The sequence below is a fragment of the Panthera pardus genome, unplaced genomic scaffold (genome assembly GCF_024362965.1).
Source record: "Panthera pardus isolate Hobbes unplaced genomic scaffold, ASM2436296v1 HiC_scaffold_24, whole genome shotgun sequence".
NCBI classification, from domain to species: domain Eukaryota; kingdom Metazoa; phylum Chordata; class Mammalia; order Carnivora; family Felidae; genus Panthera; species Panthera pardus.
Window position 1 is genome coordinate 44,477,516 of NW_026526810.1, and position 21,626 is coordinate 44,499,141.

General features: G+C 38.7%; 1 protein-coding gene across 5 annotated transcripts in view; it reads left to right on the forward strand.

Moving 5' to 3' along the window:
- Positions 1–21,626, forward strand: part of MYO5A (myosin VA) — a 199,863-nt gene that overhangs the window by 129,788 nt on the left and 48,449 nt on the right. For 4 of the 5 annotated variants that reach the window (XM_053889053.1, XM_053889055.1, XM_053889056.1 and 1 more), the window contains exons 20-25: positions 80–236; positions 4,237–4,476; positions 5,695–5,943; positions 8,909–9,002; positions 11,323–11,471; positions 15,807–15,920. In XM_053889053.1, the coding sequence (XP_053745028.1) occupies positions 80–236; positions 4,237–4,476; positions 5,695–5,943; positions 8,909–9,002; positions 11,323–11,471; positions 15,807–15,920 (1,003 nt within the window). The remainder of the gene's footprint in view (positions 1–79; positions 237–4,236; positions 4,477–5,694; positions 5,944–8,908; positions 9,003–11,322; positions 11,472–15,806; positions 15,921–21,626) is intronic. The other variant, XM_053889054.1, reaches the window with a different exon arrangement.

Below are 21,626 nucleotides of genomic sequence, written 5' to 3' on the forward strand. Positions count from 1 at the left end.
CTGGTGCTTTAAGTCTCTACAAAACTTATTCCTGGGTTTGTCTGATTACCGACAACATACTGCTCTTTTCTTTGGCCAGCTATGCTAAGTTCCTGCGCAGAACCAAGGCAGCAACCATCATTCAGAAATACTGGCGCATGTACGTAGTCCACAGGAGATACAAGATAAAACGAATGGCCACTATTGTTCTTCAGTCTTATTTGCGAGGCTACTTGGCCAGAAATAGGTACCGCAAGGTGAGGCATTATTTCCAACTTTGTTTATTCATTCCATGAACATTAATCAAATTCTACATCTGTATAGAAGACCACGGGGGTTCCTGTGGACATAGAAACTGAAGGGAGACAACCAACAATTGAAATATATTTTTAAATATTAAATAAGTACATATATTTATTAACAGGATAGTGGGTAAATTACCTCCTTTCCCCCTTTTATCTTTGTAATTTGAAAAAAAAGTGTATTAGTTTCCTATGGCTGCTGTAGTAAATCACCAACAACTTGGTGTCTTACAAAAAACAGGAATTTATTCTCTCAGAGTTCTGAGGCCAAAAGTCTAAAATTGGTATCAATGGACCAAAAACCAAGATATCAGCAGGGCTGTACTCTCTCCAGAAGCTCTAGGAGAGAATCTGTCTCTTGCCTCTTCCAGCTTTTGCCAAGTGGCTGCTGGTGTCCCTTGTGTTTGTGACTATGTCACTAAAGCCTCTGCCTCCATCCGCACATCATCTTCTCCTCTGTGTGTCTAACTTTGCTTCTTTTGTCTGTCTCTTATGAGAATGATTATGATGGATTTGAGGCCCACCCAGATAATCTACAATAATCCCCCTACCTCAAGATCCTTAATTTAACCACCTCTGCAAAGACCCTTTTCCCAAATAAGGTAACATTTTCAGATTCCAGGGATGAGGATCTGAGGTCCTTAGGGGCCTTTTTTCAGCCAATTATGATGAGCTGTGAATAGGTAGAATATATGACAGATGGGCATAAGATAGTTCCAAGAATGAAACAACCTTAGAAGAATTTAACATGGTGAAAAGAAAATAAATTACATTAATGTGGTTACAGTTGTATTGATTAGAATATGATGCTTGAGACATTTTTGACAAATAATCTTTTTTTTTTTTTTTTTTTAATTTTTTTTTTTTCAACGTTTTTTATTTATTTTTGGGACAGAGAGAGACAGAGCATGAACGGGGGAGGGGCAGAGAGAGAGGGAGACACAGAATCGGAAACAGGCTCCAGGCTCCGAGCCATCAGCCCAGAGCCTGACGCGGGGCTCGAACTCACGGGCCGCGAGATCGTGACCTGGCTGAAGTCGGACGCTTAACCGACTGCGCCACCCAGGCGCCCCGACAAATAATCTTTATAGCTGGCAATAATCAACATGACTATACATAATGGATCACCAGATTAATCTTAATCATCACGTCTGACAGTATATGATTTTTATCTCTTATTTTGGCAAGGCTTTGAGTCTGTCCTTTAGGATATACTCTACATAAGACAGAAATACAGTCTGGCCATTAGAGCTCTGTGGTCATGATCGTTAGAAGGAGCATCAGTAGGGTAATTTGAGAGACATGTCTCTGGTCACAGACAATGCGTGAGCATGACCTAGGTCCTATTTATATGTTTATATTTCTTATTTTGAAATAATTTTAAAGAATAAGGAAAAATGAGGGCGCCTGGGTGGCGCAGTCGGTTAAGCGTCCGACTTCAGCCAGGTCACGATCTCGCGGCCCGTGAGTTCGAGCCCCGCGTCAGGCTCTGGGCTGATGGCTCGGAGCCTGGAGCCTGTTTCCGATTCTGTGTCTCCCTCTCTCTCTGCCCCTCCCCCGTTCATGCTCTGTCTCTCTCTGTCCCAAAAATAAAAAAATAAAAAACGTTGAAAAAAAAAAAAAAAAAAGAATAAGGAAAAATGAAAGTTGATGAGACTTGAATGAGCATATTCTATAGCTCTGTTTTAAAGAAAATTTGAAGACAGCTACTCTAGGTCTCTCTCTCTACCCACACCTTCTGGTGCTCTTTCTCTACAAGCATGAGCTTTCAGGGAGGGAATAGCCTTGTTAATCTTGACCTTTTTGATACAACAAACTGGTTACCCTACTCCCTGCCACGCACTCCCCCACCATTTGCCTCAGGAACATCTGAACCGGGTTGTGGGGCCATTGGTTTAGCAGAGGCAGGCTCTGGCCAATTCAGCTCCCACTGTGACTAGATGTGGCAGGGGTTGCAAGTTAGAGGCTAACTCACATTTAGGCCAGTAGCACCCCATTAGTGCTTCCTCTAGCTGTGTTCAGTCCAAGCTTCCCCTTCATGGGATTTGGGGATCTTAAAGGGAGAGCAGGTGTTATTTAATTTTTCTGACTCACTGATGGACATCAGATTGAGAGTGGAAGCTCTCTATTTACTGTTTCCATTTGACTAAATTTCAGAAATGGACCAATGTCTGAAGTAACGTGGAGAGAAGGAAATGGAATAGGAAAATGGCATTAATAGCTTTGCCACTGTGTGCTTTTGAGTTTTAAATCTGAAAGCCTTCAGTTTCCATCACTGAGTCTAACCCAGTTGGTCACTAGTCATCCGGATGAGATTAGGGGCTCCCTCAGGATTTTGATGTTCTGTGAGAGCTCAGTATGCTGGGTTCACTGCAATGTGAATCACGGCGACTGTACTGAGTGGAACCTGCAGGCTGCCTTAGCATTAGGAGAGCAGCCAGAAAGGGCGGCCTTCAATTGCCAGAGGGACTAGTAAGATCTCCTAAACACCTATGATTTTTTTGTATTTGGTCATTTAAAACTTAACCACTTATTTCTTAAATGTATTCTTTAGAATGTTACCTTTTTTTCATTGTTAAATAACCTAAAAAGAGAAGCTATTCTTTTAATGATTTTATTAAGGTACTCTCTCTTTTTGAATAGTTTCAGAGATTTTTACATATAAAAAGTTTCACAAGAGATACATTATGTCCATTTGTAATAATTGCTAATAAATACTTAATTAGGTGTGTACATTTAAACATCATCTATATCACATAAGAGTTATCTCATTAAACCTCAAGGTCCTTGGAAGGACCTCAAGGTTTTGCTAGTTTAACCTTTCTTAAAATTCAAGAATTTTTTCCCTATCATTTCTGGAAATTGTTTATAAACTCCCTACTTGATGGTTATTATTGACAAATTCATTTCATAAGGCAACTTTTTATTATAAGTTGTTTGTAAATTTAGGGTAATATAATTTTTTTTTAGACAAGATGGTATAAAATCAAAATTAAGATTAGTTTACTTCACTTCAACTTTTACTTTTCTTTTGAAGCTTCTCCCTACTACCTTTACATTTCCTAAATGGATTCCAGCTACATTTGAAATAGCAATGGGAGATCCTCATTAAAATGGTATTCCTCAAATATGGCAAACAAGAGTGTTATTTTTTTGTTTCTGGGGGATAAAGTCAATAAATCAGTAACAAACTTTGCAGTGCCCCTAGCGTTGGCTTCTATAGTCAGCTTGCAGGTCATGCCTCATGTTTTCAAGTATCGACCTAATGAATGGTCATATGGTATCAGCAGTAAGGGTGTGGGGTGTGGGGTGGGGGGGGGTCAGTGTTTTATTTTAATACTACAGGGTTCTATTCTTTTTATAGGGATCACCTATTGCTAACAGAAGTCATATACCAATAAGAAACCTAATATGGTTTTTTCTTTGTTTTTAGAATTGTTTTCCTTTTAGTATACACATACACAGCATCTATGTGTATCCTCTGCTTATCATCATTATCATCATATGTATACATATAACATATGAACATAACACGGACTTTTATATGATTCTCAAATCACCTTTCATTTTATTTATTTTGAGGGAAAGAGCGGGAGAGTGCACGTGCATGCGAGCAAGGAAGGGGCAAAGAGAGAGGGAAAGAAAGAATCCCAAGCAGCCTCTGCACTGTCAGTGTGAAGCCCAATGCAGGCCTTGATCCCACCAACTGTGAGATGATTACCTGAGCTGAAAAAGTCTGACACTTTAGCACCTGGCACCCCTGAGTCTACTTTTTAAATCTCCTTTTAAAATAATTTTGTGCCTCCGTATATTTGTGCCATGTACAATCCATATAGCACATTGTTGGTTCAAATTTTGTATCTTTCCCTTTAGATAGTTTATGGATTCCATATAATGTTGAACCTTGAGTCCAGTCCAGGGTCTGACATTACCTGTACTTACCTCTTCTGTGCAGATGCTCCGTGAGCACAAAGCAGTTATCATTCAGAAGTGGGTCCGGGGCTGGCTGGCTCGTATCTACTACAGGAGGAGTATGCATGCCATCATCTATCTTCAGTGCTGCTTCCGGCGGATGATGGCCAAGCGTGAGCTAAAGAAGCTCAAGATCGAGGCCCGCTCTGTGGAGCGCTATAAGAAGCTCCACATCGGCATGGAAAACAAGATAATGCAGCTACAGCGCAAAGTTGATGAGCAGGTGTGTTTTAATATTTAAAAAAAATTATTTTTCTTAACGTTTATTTTTTTTCTGAGCGAGAAAGACAGACCCTGAGCGGGGAGGGGCAGAGAGAGAGGGAGACACAGAATCCAAAGCAGGATCCAGGCTCTGAACTGTCAGCACAGATCCCACTGCAGGGCTTGAACTCACGAACCATGAGATCATGACCCGAGCCGAAGTTGGATGCTCAAATGATTAGGCCACCCAGGTACCCAACCAGGTGTGTTTTAAACAGGAGCCCTGAGAGTGGGGCGTGCTTGAAGAACTCCACTGGGATTATTTTCAGCAGTATCTCCCCTTATTTTACTTTTCAGTCGCAGCAAAAAGGTAAAATAATAATGACAGTAAGGAGTACGGAAATAGTAACAAGCTTATAGGTAAGATTATGATTGCAAGGACTAAGGGAGGAAATTTACAGCCAGACCTTAATGCCCAAGAGTCATATTATACTTTATACTTTCTAAATCTCTTTTGTCATTATCATTCATTTGCATAAAGTATAATGTTCCTTTTACAGATGAGTCATTTAGCATTGAGATGGCAAAAGAAGCAGGAAGACGTCTGTGCTTTGGGGGAGCTTACAGTCTATTTGCAGAGATAAAATTTGATTTCCTAGAGATAGTTACTAAGTAATATTTTAGCACATGCAAATGATACAATGGTAATTGGTAATATATAAATACTGAGGACAGCAAACACACACACACACACACACACACACACACACACACACACACACACACAAACCCAAAAAACAGAATAAAGCAGGATCCATCAGGAAGGTTTTCTGAGTGGGAGGAGTTTTAAGGTAACAAAACGATTTGTAAGTAACTTGCGATTTTGTGACCATTTTATCATTTTTAAGAATCACTTGGGAGCATATGGCTTTTATAGAACATGGATTTGTTTTCCAAAGCAAGTATAGATGTTTCTATTTCTGGCTTAAGAATAGGAAATTAAGAATTTACTGTGGTACTTACCTTGTGACTGTGAGAAAATCACATCCATGCTACAGAATGAACTGTGCCTAATCTTTTTGTATCCCTAAGAATAGGCCTTAATTGTAAAGGTTGCGGTTAGATACTCTATTGTTGCTGTGATGATACAGCATGAATATGATCAGTAAATAAGGTTATCTCAAAATACATTTGATGATACATATGTTTACTTATTGTTACTTATGTATATGTTTAAAAGAACAAAGACTACAAATGCCTCATGGAGAAACTGACCAATCTGGAAGGAATATACACCTCTGAGACTGAGAAACTACGAAGTGACTTGGAGCGTCTTCAACTAAGTGAGGAGGAAGCTAAGATTGCTACTGGACGGGTTCTCAGTCTGCAGGAAGAAATTGCCAAGCTCCGGAAAGACCTGGAACAAACTCAGTCGGAGAAAAAATCTATTGAGGAGCGTGCAGATAGGTACAAACAGGAAACTGAGCAGGTAGGATCTAGTTATCATATCCCTATCTACTCCTTTCACCAAGGAAATGTGCTGTCATCATGACCTGGCCCATGTGGCTCAGTGTTGGTTTCAACTGAAGGTGAAATACAAATGTCAGTTTGCTTCCTGTTCCTTATTAGTATTTTCCAAGCATTTCTCCCACATGATGCGTCTTTTAGTAGAATCTTTTGACTCTAGTAAGGTCAGAGGCAAAGAAGAGAATTAAAGGCCACGTACCTACTCTCACTCTTACTTTAAATACATAGGTCTGGATGAAGTGTAGACTCCTTTTTCTTCAAAAGAGTTAACATGGTTAAGAAACCAATCAAACCGTGAAATGTCACTAGCTGATAGTAGAGATCTTTATGGAAACCTACATCAAGGCTGTGTTAGAAGTCCGAGAGAGAGAAATCCAAATGTCTGCACCCTGAGGATAGCCAGGAGCTGCTGTGCAGATAGAACAATAACAAGAATGCCTGCTTATTGGTGCTTCTACATTACACGCATTTATATTAACTTCTATCAGAATTTTATTTACGAAAAACATTAAGGTTCTCAAACAGCGATACAATGTATTGTTTAAACAAAAGTACCTCAACATAAAGCTTACTTGAAAAAAGTGATAGATTTTCATAAGTTCCACTAGTATTACCATTTTTAAGTGAAAACAGATTTGACTGTTGGCTGTAACTACTGGCAAAACTCCCAGTTTCCTATGCTTTTTCTGTATTGACTTCTGAATATTAATACAGCCTATGCAGTAAAAACCTTGGAAAGAGCTACGATGCAATTCAGATAGGATAGTGTACAATCTTTCCATGGTGTTCAGGGTCTTAATAAAATACTTCCTCCTCTGTCTCTAGCAGATCTGAGTTCTGTCTACAGAAACAACGCCTTTAAAACACGTTATTTTGACATGATAAACTTACTCTATCAGAATTCAGATATGCATTGAAAGGGATATTCTTGAAGCTTAAGAGCTCCTTTTCATTTCCTGAGCCCACAGAAGCTTTTCAGATTCCTCTGAGTCCATAGGGTATTTAGGCTTGGTAGGAGTATTCTCTTTTCCTCTTCAAAGTTAAGTTCATACCTTTCTAGTCTGAAAGAATAGCACACATGAACAGATTGAGATTTTTCCTTTCTTTTTATTTCATTATCTTCTGCTTTCCCCAGAGAGAGCTATAGGCACTAACATAAATTCTTAAAAAAATTTTTTTAATGTTTATTTTATTTATTTTATTTTTTTTGAGAGAGAGACAGACAGAACGTGAGCAAGGAAGGGGCAGAGAGATACACACAATCTGAAGCAGGCTCCAGGCTCTGAGGTGTCAGCACAGAGCCTGACACAGGGCTTGAACTCACAAGCTGTGAGATCATGACCTGAGCCGAAGTCCAATGCTTAACCGACTGGGCCACCCACGTGTCCCAGTAGGCACTACCATTAATTGTTTTGAGTAGAGTGTAGCGATCGAGAAGCATGAAAAAATTCCACTGTGATAGCCAGCTTTGTGGTCAGAAAAGCTACATTCCCAGCCAGGCTGATCAAGGAGCTTAGAAGGTACACTAGACCTGTGGTTTGTACCCAGGAGTGTGTATCAGAATGTCCTGGAGAGTTTTTAGAAAGATGCCTGGCCAAGCTCTAGGGGTGTGGGCTAGGCACGTGTATTTCAAAGAAGCAGCATAGTTTACTGGTTGCACACCGCTGACAGAGCAACTTCTTTCACAAGCACATAGGGAACTCTGGCCTTTCTACTGAGAGCAGCTATTAAGGCCATATCAGTATGGAGGGAAGAGATTGAGCCATCAGAAGGAATACCTTCTGGACTGACTTCTGCTCCGGCACAGTATTCCTGTCTAACCTCCCTGGTCTTTAGGGATTATCAGTCACAGAGCCCTCTTTCTCTGTCTCTGAACTCCTGATAGTTTTCTCTTTATTATTAAAGCTATTGCTTTAACATGTGACTCTTGATTTCAGGGTCATGGGTTTGAGCCCCACATTGGGCATAGAGCTTACTTTAAGAATGAATGAATGAATGAAGCTATCACTTTAAGAGTTCCTTAAATTTATGCTTAGAGAAAGAAATTCAAATTTCACTCATCACAAACACATATTTATTTCAACGATGAACTGAGTAAATTATAGACTTTGCACAGTTAACCTTTGGCTTTGATTTTTGCTTCCTGGGAATCCTTATCCAACTGGGAACTAGAAAGTGAAAGGTCAATGTGTTTTATTATGTGTGTGTGTGTGTGTGTTTCAAAATATACATATACGTAACATAAAATTTACCACTATAACCATTTTTAAGTGTGCAGTTTTGTGGCATTAAATACTTTCACACTGTTGTAAGGCCAATGCTTAAACATGGAATAAAAGGACCAGTTTGCAACCTTGTAAAACTCTTAAAAGGAGATGAAAGGGAAATTCTCTTTCTCAAGACAGACAGCAGGGAGCTTCAGGAGGAATTCAGTGAATTCCAGAACCAAAATGCCCTTCATATCTTTCTGAACCTTCTTAATCTCTCTTAATACCTGAATCACGAGTACACATAAGTTTTGTGTTAGGCTGTTGAGGTGAGAAGGCATTATCATTCCTTCAAGAGCAAATACTTACTAGGTGTCAGGCAGTTGCTAAATGCTCAAGGTACAAAGTAAAATAACAGCAGTTATCTCCATCCTCCAGGAATTTCTAGTCTATTGGGGAAGGAAAAGTAAATCATTTATAAGGGCTGTAACAAGGGACATACAGGGTCCTGTAGGAGAGACACCCAATTGGAGGGAGTTTCCAGGAAGGCTGTCTGGAGTAATTCTTGAGCCAAGTTTGAAAGAAGACTAGATAGAACTAGGCACAGAAATGGGGCACAGAGATGTGGAAGTAAGGAGGGACTGCTGTGTGGTCTTTATATTCGGTACTGGATGTCCTCTGTCTACTGCAGCCACCTGAGTTTATTGTTTTATTTTATAGCTGGTATCAAATCTGAAGGAAGAAAATACTTTGCTGAAGCAGGAAAAAGAAGCCCTCAATCATCTTATCGTGGAGCAGGCTAAGGAGATGACAGGTAAGACTCGCATGGCCATAACCTACAGTGCTTCAGCCAACCTCAGACCAACGTTTTCTAAGTTACAACTTTGCTTAGAGCTTAAATGTTTTAAAAAGTTGAGATTGTCATCACTCAACTCAGGAAGTTCCAAGAGGCAAGCACAGTAAGTATTTTGTTTGATTTAGTTGGTGAACTCGTAAATCTCATCTTTCTATGTACGAATGTGAATTCATGTACAGTCACTATCATCTGTAATTAAAAAAAATGAATTGTTCTGCATTTATGATGTTACTTATGACTCATAGGATTCTATTGAATTAGGAAGAAATCGTGAGCTAATACGTATGCATGTCTATTTACTTATTTTTTGCTAAACCAATAGATATTATTCTCCCAAGATAAATTACCTTTTTTCCACTAAAAAAGAAAAAAAAAAAAAAAGCAACTCTAATTTTTTGAATAGAAAACTAACTAGATGTGGACATTTACTCCATTTTCCATTTATAAGATAGATAAGAATTATGATAATTTACAAGTAGTCCACATGTAAGTAAACATGGGCTAAGAAGATGTAGATCTAAGCTATAGTAATTGGTGGCGGAGACAGGGAGAAATAAATGGATTGGAGCAAAGATACAGTATATGAAAGAATCACCAGAACATTATCCTTTTTGATGTGGTATTCAAAAAAGGGATAAAAATTTTCTAAAGTTTTGACATGAGATATTTCAACAATAATGATGTGTTATTACTAATGAGTAAAATAAGGGGGGAAATACTTGTTTATGAGTAAAATTAATGAGATCAGTTGTTAGAATGTTAAATTTTGGATGTCAGCTGGGGCCTCTATATAGAGATGTCCTAAAAACAAATTGAGATTAAAGATTAGAGACAGAAAGAAATAGGCCTTAAGGTACCATTAAAACTATGATGGTAAGAGAGCCCTCTGTGCCTTTTCCCCTACCACCTCCTCCCTACTAAAGGGACTAATGTAAAGAAAAGAGAAGAAATCTGAAATTAAGCCTTATAGGATGTCCACAGGTAAAGGATAAGGTGAAGAAAAGAAACCAGAAAGGAAAATTGATAGGGGAGATTGAAACAGTCACTGAAGACATGGAAAGAAGGCTGCTAGGATGCAGAATGTAATGGAAAGATCCAGAATGATGAGAATACTTCTGGGAAATTGTAAAATGTTACTTGAAATTGGATGAGAAGAACAAAGAAATAACATTGGATTTGCCTAGGGAAAATTTCTTGGTAGCCTCAGGCAGCTTCTGCAAACTGGTAAGAACAAGACAATTTATAGAATGTCATAGGGAGAAGAGATTCTTTCACTCATTCATTTACACATTAGTAGAGCCCTACCTTAGGGAAGCACTGTAGTGGGCACCAGGGAAGCAGTGGAAACAAGGCACTTGCGGCCCTTGCCCTTATGATAGAGCTGATGGGGAAAGAAATGGTGAAGCTATCGAAGCAAGCAGGGCAGATTAAGGTCTAGTCACAAAGCATGAGGATAAAGTGGGCCATATAAATATTAGGAAGTTTAATACATTTATAAATGTGACTGGTTGACTCACTGAGTTAAAACATACAGCTGAGATCTGTGGCTTTTTTACTTTGCTTTATTTATAGTCAGGGGCTCGTCTCCAGTCTCCAGATGACATCCCAGGCAAATGCAAGCTGCTGGCAACAGAGCGAGCAGAATGGGGTGGTAAATGGAAAGTTCAGGGTGCCCCCCACAGCACACAGGAGAAGTAACAACACACATGACCAGACATGGGGATCTTATCTGGTTAGAATTGGGAGAGTAATAGGACTGGGGGCGGTTCAGCATGCTGGAAAACGTAAGATCTCAGCCTGGGGACTGAGGTGAGCAGAGAGTTGACTGTAGCAAAGGATAGCTGTGTTCCTTGAGAGTTTGCCACTCCCTCAGAGATCTGAGAACTATCTCTGACTTTTTGACAGAGTACACTAATTTGGACAAAAGAATTTTGTGATAACCTGAAACAGAATATTGGAATAAAAAAATACAGTACTTTAGTTACTAGACAATGACTAGTAGAAGTTTATCAAGGATGTGCCATAACCAGTGAATGAACTAGTGGCATTGAATCCATAGTATATGGAAGAACTCAGTAGATGATTGTTGTTATTAACAAACAATTTCATTTTTTTGTCATGGTATTTTCTCTTTCCCTACATTCAATAAGATACTCTTCATAGATCATGGTGGTAAAAAAAAATTCTTTGCAGAGAAGCTGGGAGTCAGTGTAAATGTTTGTACTCTTGACTTTTGTAGAGCCATCTTTATTATGCTTTTCTCTCTTCTTTCTTTCAGAGACTATGGAGAAGAAGTTAGTAGAAGAAACGAAACAACTGGAACTCGATCTTAATGATGAAAGGCTGAGATATCAGAACCTTCTGAATGAGTTCAGTCGCTTAGAAGAACGATATGATGACCTCAAGGAAGAGATGACTCTGATGGTAGTGAGTAAAACACTTGATTTTTTTTTTTTAATGAAAACACTTGATTTTTTATGGCAACTTATAAAGGCAGATAGAATAGTGGAATGAATCCCCATGTACTTCATGTACTTATTACCCAATTCCAAAATGGCCGACACACTTCTACCCCGACTCTATCCCTCCTTCCCACCCTATCCAGTGGATTGAGTTGTTGTAGAGAAGATCCCACAAGTCATATAACTTTATTCATAAATACTTTGCAATGTCAAACATTTTAAAGACTGGACTGTAGGTTAGTATAAATTCATATATCTGGACTTCATTTTATGTATTGGATGACTTCATGTAAAATTTGCATATAAAGCAAATATTTATATAATTGAGTATTTCCTTCACTAGTTTTTGTTACAGTTTCAAAGATATATTCCTGCAAAAGGAAAGTTCAGCCTCTATTTGTAACAAATTATTTCATCTATTTCAAGAACTCTTCTGCATCTACCAATGTATCTTTTATACTTTTAATAGTTTCACACAGCCTCTTACTTCTACTTATCTTGCTGTCAGGAAACAAAGAGTTCCCTAGCTCTCTTGTTCCCTGTAAGTGCCAGCCTTGAAGGTAACCTGATGGTACCCATGGCTAGAAATGCTCTGAAATATGTCTTATAAAAAACAAGGTAATCAGATATCTGTGGCAGAGAATGTTTGCTTCAAATTTTGCCTTTATCTGTACCCTTTGACAATGTTTTTTAAATATGACATTTAAAAAGGGAAAATAAAGGAGATTATGTAACATACAAAAAAAAATGAAATAAATGTATCACCTTGAAGATGAGAAAATCTAGTCTCAAAGAGGTTAAAATTAGCTAATTTGAATGCCAGTCGGACAGTTATTTCAAACCTTGCTACTCTATCCTGATTTGAACGTGGCAAAGAGAAACTATAAGAGTAGGTCACCATTATCCTTATCATTGACAAATCAAAAGGAGCCTCATTAAATCTTGTCTTCCATGCTCTCCCTGCTGCAATCTTCCTCCTTTACATTCTCCCATCTTTAGCTTTCCCTAGAGTCCTTTTCCTCTGTCTTTGAATATCATGTTCCCCAGAATTCCATTCTTGGGTGTATTTTTATCCTATTTTCTAGATAACTGTGCCAGCGTTTATGGTTAATTTATGCTTTGGTTAGCACTAAGCTTTGTGTCCCATGAGGTGCTTCTGAAGACACTAGTTACTTGAGATGTTAAGAAGTGGCATTGGGAAAAGAAATGATTGAGGTCAAATAAATGTGAGAACCACATTTATCTCTGTTGAAAGAGAGATAAACAAATTTTTTCTCCCTCAGAATTTCTGGGATTCTTTAATACTGCATGTCTTGTGAACCTCAGAAAATAAAATGAGACAAGCATGTGCCACGTATACATCACTTTCTGAGCACATTCCTGGAAATGTCTAAAAAAAGACCCTCCAGTAATGGCCATCCTCCAGCAACTTAGCAGGGCTATTCCTTCCTGCTGAGCAAGTCTCTGCCTGCTACCCATTCTGTTCCCAGAAGTGCTGTGGAAAAAGGAAGATGTAATCAAGTTCCAGGGACAGTTTAGCTGCTTAATTTCTTATTTCTCAGCTTATAACCCTCTCTTTTGTATGCCGATGACTCATTGTCCTTCCTTTTGGGTAACAAAATGGTCAGAAGGAGGGAAAAGGAAAATAGCAAAGGAAGGAAGATGAGAGTCTACCTGCTTCCTACTCAGCTCTTCATTAGGTCCCCTTTCCTAGCTCCAGACACAGTGAAGATTGCAGTCTTGGTAGAAAATATTTGCCAAGAATTGCAGAGAATTAAAAAATGGACTTTATAATTTAGGAATAAATAAATAATAGCAATGTCTTATTTTAATGTTTAGGTAGGGACTTCGCAACTAACAGATGGGTACTCGACTAATCTATCATTGACACTGTTCTGCAGATGCAGCTCTCACTGCCATAATGCTTAGGAAGCATTTATGGTAAATAGACTCCTCAAATGGATGGCAGGAAACTTTAGGGAGGGGGAATTGATAGACTGCTTCAGCGCTTCTGGTAACCTGTGATACATGGGCCAAAGTTAATGGCACTGATTACCAGTGATTACTAGATTTGTTGGCCCTGGTACCAAGAAGTGTTGTCGGATTTTTCTCCAGGAACATTCAGTTGTAGAGCAGAAGGAAGAAAATACTAAATCCAGGGCCAAGGAAATTCAAGCAGACAGTGAAAGGATAATGAGGCAATGGAATACAGACTTGTGAAGTGTTTAAAGATAAATTCATTCCAAGTAAGGAGGGAGTCCTGCGTGTCAACAGTGGGGTCGTTAATCTTGACGAAGGGAGTAAGACAGGTCCAAGAAAAGAAGGAATTATTGGAGAAATGACAGATAAGAGGAGGCATGAGATGCAGATCTTGAAGGAGCACTTGATGATCAAGTAGTATGTTTGTCCTTGTAATTGAATAGCATATGGACTAAAAACTTGGGGAACAAAAGGCAATGCGTGAGGGAGTTGTTGCATTACTTCAGAGTCCTAACAATTATGGCAACATCAGTTAACATTAATTGAATCCTTGTTACGTGCCAAAAACCATGCTCTTTACTTGCGCTATCTTATTTAATCCTCACATAAACCCTCTACAGAAAATGGCAGACCTGGAATTCCTACCCAGCTCTCTCCTATAGACGCAGAGCATTTAACCACTGTCCTGTATACAAAAGTTACGTTAAATCACAGACATAGCATTGCTTCTATTCATACCTTAAGCTATTTGTTGTTTGGTAATACATACATGAGGAAAAATAGGGGTCTAACTCATCTTTAAATAAGCTTATTAAAACCCTTTGTCTCCGTATTTATATGGACCTGGGTTTTTGTTGTTTTTTTTTTTTAAATGTTTATTTATTTTTGACAGAGAGACAGAGTATGAGCGGGGGAGGGGCAGAGAGAGAGGGAGACACAGAATCTGAAGCAGGCTCCAGGCTCTGAGATGTCAGCACAGAGCCCGACGCGGGGCTCGAACTCACGGACCATGAGATCATGACCTGAGCTGAAGTCGGACGCTCAACCGACTGAGCCACCCAGGCGCCCCTGGACCTGTTTTTCTTAATGACACAACCAATTAATAAACAGCGTCCCATACACCTGTTGGCTGTGGCTAGGAACTTTAAGGTTGCCGGTGTATGTAAACAGAAAGTAAATCTGAGTGCCTTTGACTTTATGTGGAGTGATTGTCCCCTTTAGGGTGGACCCTAGCTGCTAGCTAGTTTCAGAAGTTCTGGTGTTCTTGGATCTTCCTTATGCACCAGAGTACCGGTTGCGGTGGCCTGGAGACTTTCAACTGCCCCTGGATGCTGGCTTTCCTTTAGTCATGCAGTTGGGTCTGTTCTCTATAAGCTTGGTTATGGGAGAGAGAGAGAGGCAAAGAAGCTCTTTGTGGCTTCTGGCTCTTCCTGCAGCTGGGGGAAGGAGTAAAGGAAATTGGACAGATGAAAAGTTTCCAGAGGTTTTTCTGGACATTTTCACCTCTTCTGAGGTTGGGGGGGGGGTGGACACCCCAGGAGTGAGGGGCACAAAACCCAGCCTTTTTATTCCTTCTTTCTTGAAGTCATTCTCTAACCCTTTCTCCTACACGAAGGAACAGACTGTAATTGCTTAACTTTTGTTTTCCATCAGCTTTCTGAATGCTAATCTCATAGGTACCACATGTCATAGAAATGTCACTTGGACTCCCTGAATCAGTAACTTCAGGACTTCAGAGGATTCTTGGAACAGCTTTCTTACCTCTCCTGTACTGCTCACACTTCCCACTGCTGACTCCAGAAAATCAACTCCATGCACAAAAATGACAGAATTTATAGTCACCTATGTAGAACCCCTCTCTTTTTTTCCACTTATGCTCAAATACAGTGCAGGAAAATGATTATGCTTTCATTAAACATATTTCATGAGCATTTTACCAAGGTTTATGTAATTGCAACACTGAAGTCAGTGTTTGGGTACTGAGGTGTTATACCTACACTTCACCCAGTGTGATTGGCTACTCACAACTTTAAAAACCCAAAGGGGACTCTGCTAATAATCACAGATGATTTTCATTTGAGTATTTGGTTTTGTGTTCTTGTCATGCCCTGATGGTGCATCTTTTTCTTTCTTTGAAGAGTCCAGAAAATGACCCTTTTGTAAAGGTTTGGTAAGGACAACATGGAACATCGTATTCGGGCATGAGAACAGCAAGTCAGTGAGTGGGGATTAGAACCAAGTTAAGGTGGATGCTGTCTTAAGTATGACTTAACTTTTTAATTATGTTGTGTTAATTATTCTTGGTTTATTTGCCTTGCAGAATGTGCCTAAGCCTGGACACAAGAGAACAGACTCCACTCATAGCAGCAATGAGTCTGAATACACCTTTAGCTCTGAAATTGCAGAAACTGAAGATATGCCATTGAGGACAGAGGTACATTTTAGACACCAGGATGTGACCATGCTATCATTAACAGAGAACATTTCCATTGTGGGGCAGACCCCATTTGCCCTTAAATGTAACAGTCGTTTCAAACTATACTCATAAGTGACTAATGGGTACTTAATTAGCTTATAAATTATTACTTATATTTTCCTATATGTACTTGCTTACTTACTACATATATTTTTTTGTCAATAGACATCTTAACTTTTCATGTAATTTTGATGACCAGATTTTTTTCTTTTACAGTTCCCTTCTACATCTTAACATACCCTATTACAAAAAAACATAGCCTGTCATGAATTTATTTCAGACTGAGGTCAATTGTTTTGTCCTTGAATATTGTAAATAACCAATGTCCAAGAGTTTAGCAAATCTGCTACCTCTGTTTGATGACAGTTTTTACCAAAATAATTTTTTTCCACAAAAATGCAAGAAAAATAGCTTATAAATCTGCCTTACTGTTTTGTGTTATGGGGTATGAAACCAAAATGGCACATTACCGTAACTCCAAGAGTATGGTGACTTTAAGTTAGATTTTTGCCAAACTAATTCTCAGATCTTCTTTTCAGATGTGATATTAGTTTCGCTAATGGATAATTCAGGCACAGCTCTTCTATTTTTATGTCACATTCTGAGAAAATGGCCAAGTCAGAAATAGACTGCTTCTGGCAGAACAGCCAAAGAAAATTGAATGATTCTTTCCCTTTTTGTCTTGGTTTTACTCAGGAATGAAATTTTCTGCCATCTAATTGTGTTCATTTTAAGGAAATATGTCATATAGTTGGAATCATACATACAAGAAGCCTAAGTTAACTGATCAAAGGTCACAGCTTATAAGTGGCAGATCTGGCATTCAAACTGAGGCTGGTCTGTTAGGAGCTCCATTCTTTACTTCCTCCCATCCGGGGACTTTACACTGCAGTTCCCCAGTGCCATTTCTGTCTATAGCTAACATTAGTCTGGGGACCATTGATAACAGCAGTCTGGCCACTGTGTAGCAGAATAGAGGTGGTTCCAGTTATTCGTTGCCATGTAACAAGCCATCCCAAACTTTGGTGGCTTCAAACAACAGCAATTTATTATTGTTCAAAACTCTTTGAATATTGATTCGGTGGTTCTTCTGCTCCACATGGTGTCGGTTAGAGCACCTCCCAGCATTAGCTCAGATGCTGAGGTTTTCTTCCTTGGGCTTTTCCATGTGGTTTCTTTATTCAGCAACATGACAAATAGGTTCTAAGGATGTAAGAGCAAAAGATGCCCGGACTCTTAGGGCCAGGCCCAGAACCAACATCGTGTCAATTCTGCCACACTGTATGGTCATAGCAAATTACAAGACCAGCCCAGACTCAGGAGAAGGAGAATAGACTTCATCTCTTTTTATTTTTTTAAACATTTTTTTTTTTTAATAGAGCTTGATGGTGGGAGGTGGGGGTGCGGCACAGGGGGAGAGAGAGAGAATTTAAGCAGCCTCCATGCTCAGCACGGATCCCCGTGACCCTGGGATCATGACCTGAGCTGAAATCATGAGTTGGACGCTTAACCGATTGAGCCACCCAGATGCCCTAGACTTCATCTCTTGATAGGAGAAAAGACATTTGTGTTGGGAGAAATCATTGGTAGCTATCTTTGGAGACTGCCACAAAGATTTCAAAATTACAGCCTCTGAGCCTCTAGTGGATATGAAGGTTTTAGGATTGCATGCAGTTGGTCTTAATGGGAGTACTCATTCCCAGCAGTATGAGGGAAGTATGTTTACAAACTGTTGGCTTCAGTGCAATACCACTTGAGCAGCTCCTGCAAGGGAGGGGAAAGCCATGACAGAAAAGGGTGTTTTTGCTGCAGATTATTTTGTATTAAACTCAGGGCCAAGAGGCATCTTATTGATAGTTTTTCTTGAGGACATTATGTTTTTAATCTCAAAAACTCTTCTGCGCTTTACCTAATTTTTCTACTCTTTTCAAGTTTTGTCCAAATTCTTCCAGATTTGAGGGGAGGGGTAACCTTTTTGTTTCTAATTCTCACCTATATTCTGCTGAATCTTTTCCCAAATAAGAGTTATTTTATGGGCATCTGGATGTCTCAGTCAGTTAAGCATCTGATTCTTGATTACCGCTCATGTCATGACCTCATGATAGTGAGCTGAGCACAGAACCCACCCTCTCCTTCTTCTCTTTCCCTACTTGAGTGCATGTGCTCTCTCTCTCTCTCTGTGTCTCTCTCTCTTTCTCTCTCTGTCTCTCTCAAAAAGTAAAAATAAATTTAAAAAACAGTTATTTTAGAGTGGGATTTAGTACTTTGCTCATCTCTTTTGAATAATGAAGTATGAATTGTGCTCCAGAAATCACAGACAGATCTGGAGCATTGTATATTGTCCTTCACATGCACTGACCATTAGCAGTAGGTCGTGCACCTGGAAATCTTCTCTCACTAATAGGAACGACTTTTCACTGAACTAGTCATCTTGTTCCCTGTGACTAAGTACGTGCATTTGAAATGTAGCCAGCTCTGGTTAGAAAGGCTATCTTGAACATTGGACCGACTACAATAACTCTCCTTCCTGGAACTGAGTCCATAACTTTAGCCTCAGTCTCTCTGTGCCTCAGTTTCCTCATCTGTGAATTGATATGCTATTATTATTATGTTACTTTATAGTAAGTTGATAATTGAGGTAATTCTTAGAAAGCACTTGCAATGGTGTTTGGTACCTAGTAAGTGTTCAATAAATCCATGTTTTTGTTCTTATAAACAGGCTTCCAGTGAATATCCTACAATTTTGATGAGGTATGGTCAGGATCAGAAGGATAGAAATCTAGGGGTGCCTGGGTGGCTCAGTTGGTTGAGCGTCCGACTTCAGCTGAGGTCATGATCTCACTGTCTGTGAGTTTGAGCCCCGCGTCAGACTCTGTGCTGACAGCTCAGAGCCTGGAGCCTGTTTCAGATTCTGTGTCTCCCTCTCTCTCTGCTCCTCCCCCACTCATGCTCTGTCTCTCTCTCTCTCTCTCTCTCTGTCAAAAATAAATAAACATTAAAAAAATTTTTTTTTAATTAAAAAAAAAAAAAAGAATTAATGTCTTTCTATCTTTGCCAAACCTGTGATTTGTTGTTCACGAGTCAGGCTGTCACCTCCACTGCTGTTTCCCTCTGGAGAGCCCACCTCAGCTCCACTTCTGTGCAGCCCTCCCACATGTGCATCTTCATTGTCAGGTGTTGCATTCTCTTGGAAACTTGGCTTCTCCTTTCTTGGTAGCCATTGACAAATAACCCCAGTTCTGCTTCTGCCCTTGAGCTTCCTCACACATGTCAAACCCAGGGAAAAGGTCACCATAACTTTCTCAGCTGTCGTTAGCAATAATTCCAGAATGACTACAGACCTACGGTGGTAATTTTATGAATAAGTTCTCTTGTCTTCCTCATTTTCCTCAGATGAGAGACTGTTATTTTTTAGGTCAGTTTCAAAGCTTCACTCTCTCAGAAAAGCCCTGGATGACAAAGTCCTTTCTGAGGAAGGAAAGCAAAGCAAAACCCCAGAAACCTCTGAGCCAGATGGCCCATTCTTCCTTTTTGCTCATGTGGTGTAGAGAAGACAAATGGTATCTCTTTGACTAGATATGTCATTAGGGCTAAGAATGGACACCATGCGGAGCACTCCTAAGTAATTACCAGTCATTATGCCTCAAGCAGTTTTGTGTTCTTTCATTTCCTATTTTAATATTCCTATCTATAGAATTTTGCTTTTATCTAGCAATCAACTAATCCTTTATGTAGTATTTGCTAATATCTGAAGAATTACCCCATCCCATTTTAATAAGAAGATCCCTTTTACTTTCTTATTTATTTTTTTAATGTTTATTTTGGAGAGAGAAAAAGAGAGAGAGCACACATGAGTAGGGGAGGGGCAGAGAGAGAGGAAGACACAGAATCTGAAACAGGCTCCAGGCTCTGAGCCGTCAGTACAGAGCCCGACGTGGAGCTTGAACCCATGAACTATGAGATCATGACCTGAGCTGAAGTCGAATGCCCAACCGACTGAGCCACCCAGGCGCCCCAAGAAGATTCCTTTTAAGTGAAAATGCCCATTCAAGGCTGAAAGGAATGATTCCCAAATGATGACATTTTGAGTACAATGAGTGAAATATTATACTCATTGTGAGGTAAAGTCTTTTATTACAGTGTAAAAAAAGATTAAATAATTAAGATTTTCAGGTACACATACATCATTAATAGATGAACAAACATTAAAAACACATGAATGGAATGTTTACATTGTAAATAAGCTAATATACAAGTGTTTATGGGATGTATAGAAATGAGTTTTTATATGAATGAAAGTGTATAATAATTTCGTGTTCAGGCAGGATGTTATATCTGTTCTGCTAAGTCAGGACAAACTTTATGGTGAATACCATATACCTAAACTTTTTCTTACTGTTGAACATTAACATTGCAAGAGTGGACAGTAAGCAAAAATCCAGGCCTAACTAGTTTGTGGGTAAATGACCTTGATAGTACATATAAATGCCCCACTTCTTAGTTTAATTAATTCTTCTTAGATGTTTTTTTTACAACTGGAATAACACTGAATTCGACACTACTGACAATTCACAAAAGACTGAAGATAACTAATGAATATAAAAATGATTCAACCTCATCAAAAGGTGAAGAAATATAAATTAAAACTATAGTTACATACCACTTTTGGTCTATCAATTGAGCCTTTTTTTTTTTTTTTTTTTAAATCCTAACCATCATTGTACCAGGCAAGGTGTTGGTTGCTTGATGGAAGTGTAAGCTGGTCCAACCAAGTTAGCAGACTTTAAAACATTAATATTTGGATATTTATGTACTAGGATATTTATTTTAGTATATTTCAATAGCAAATGATTAGAAACAACTTCAATGCCCATCAGTAAGGTAATAGATAATCAAATGATGGTACACATGTCAGTATAGCTTTTAAAAATTATGGTTTCAAGTATCATATTCTATATTTGGAAAACATTTGTGATACAATGCTAAATTTAAAAGACAATACAAAATTAGAATGAAAATATTCCAATTACTTAAATCTATAGAAAAAAGACTGGACAGAAATTGTAGGTTTTCTCTGGGTATGTGATTATGGCTTTGTTTTTCTTCTTTGTACTTATTTCCTAAGCTTTCTTCATAAGCTTATTTTGCTTTTACATCAGAAAAAAAATTGTTTTAATTGACAATTTGAAATATAAGATTTACTAATCAGTTAAGAATTACACTTTGACCATGTAATTAAGTTATTGTTACTGTTTTCTCTCTTTCTAACAAAAAGAGACTCTTTATCCTCTCCATTAAATCCAATGACTCAATTCTTTCTCTTCTTACCTCACTAAAAATTCAAACCCGAAGTAAACAAGGTAAAGCACCTATGTCATGCTCAGAACTTCCGTGGTAGTGGTTGGTAATTCTTTCCCTTTGCTCACCTTTAGTTAGTGTATCTTTATTTACACATAGTAGTTCTCACTATGATTCTGTTTTAGAACCAATTGATGTACTTTTCAAATGCTACTCAGTTATATTTCACTTTACTAAGAGCTATACATGTTTTAGTTTTTCGCTTTTCTCTGTCTGGTCTCAATATATTTATGGTATCACCTTTTCACAAATCATTTTTCCTAAATAGAAAAACATGTCATGCTCATTATAAACAATTCTAATATA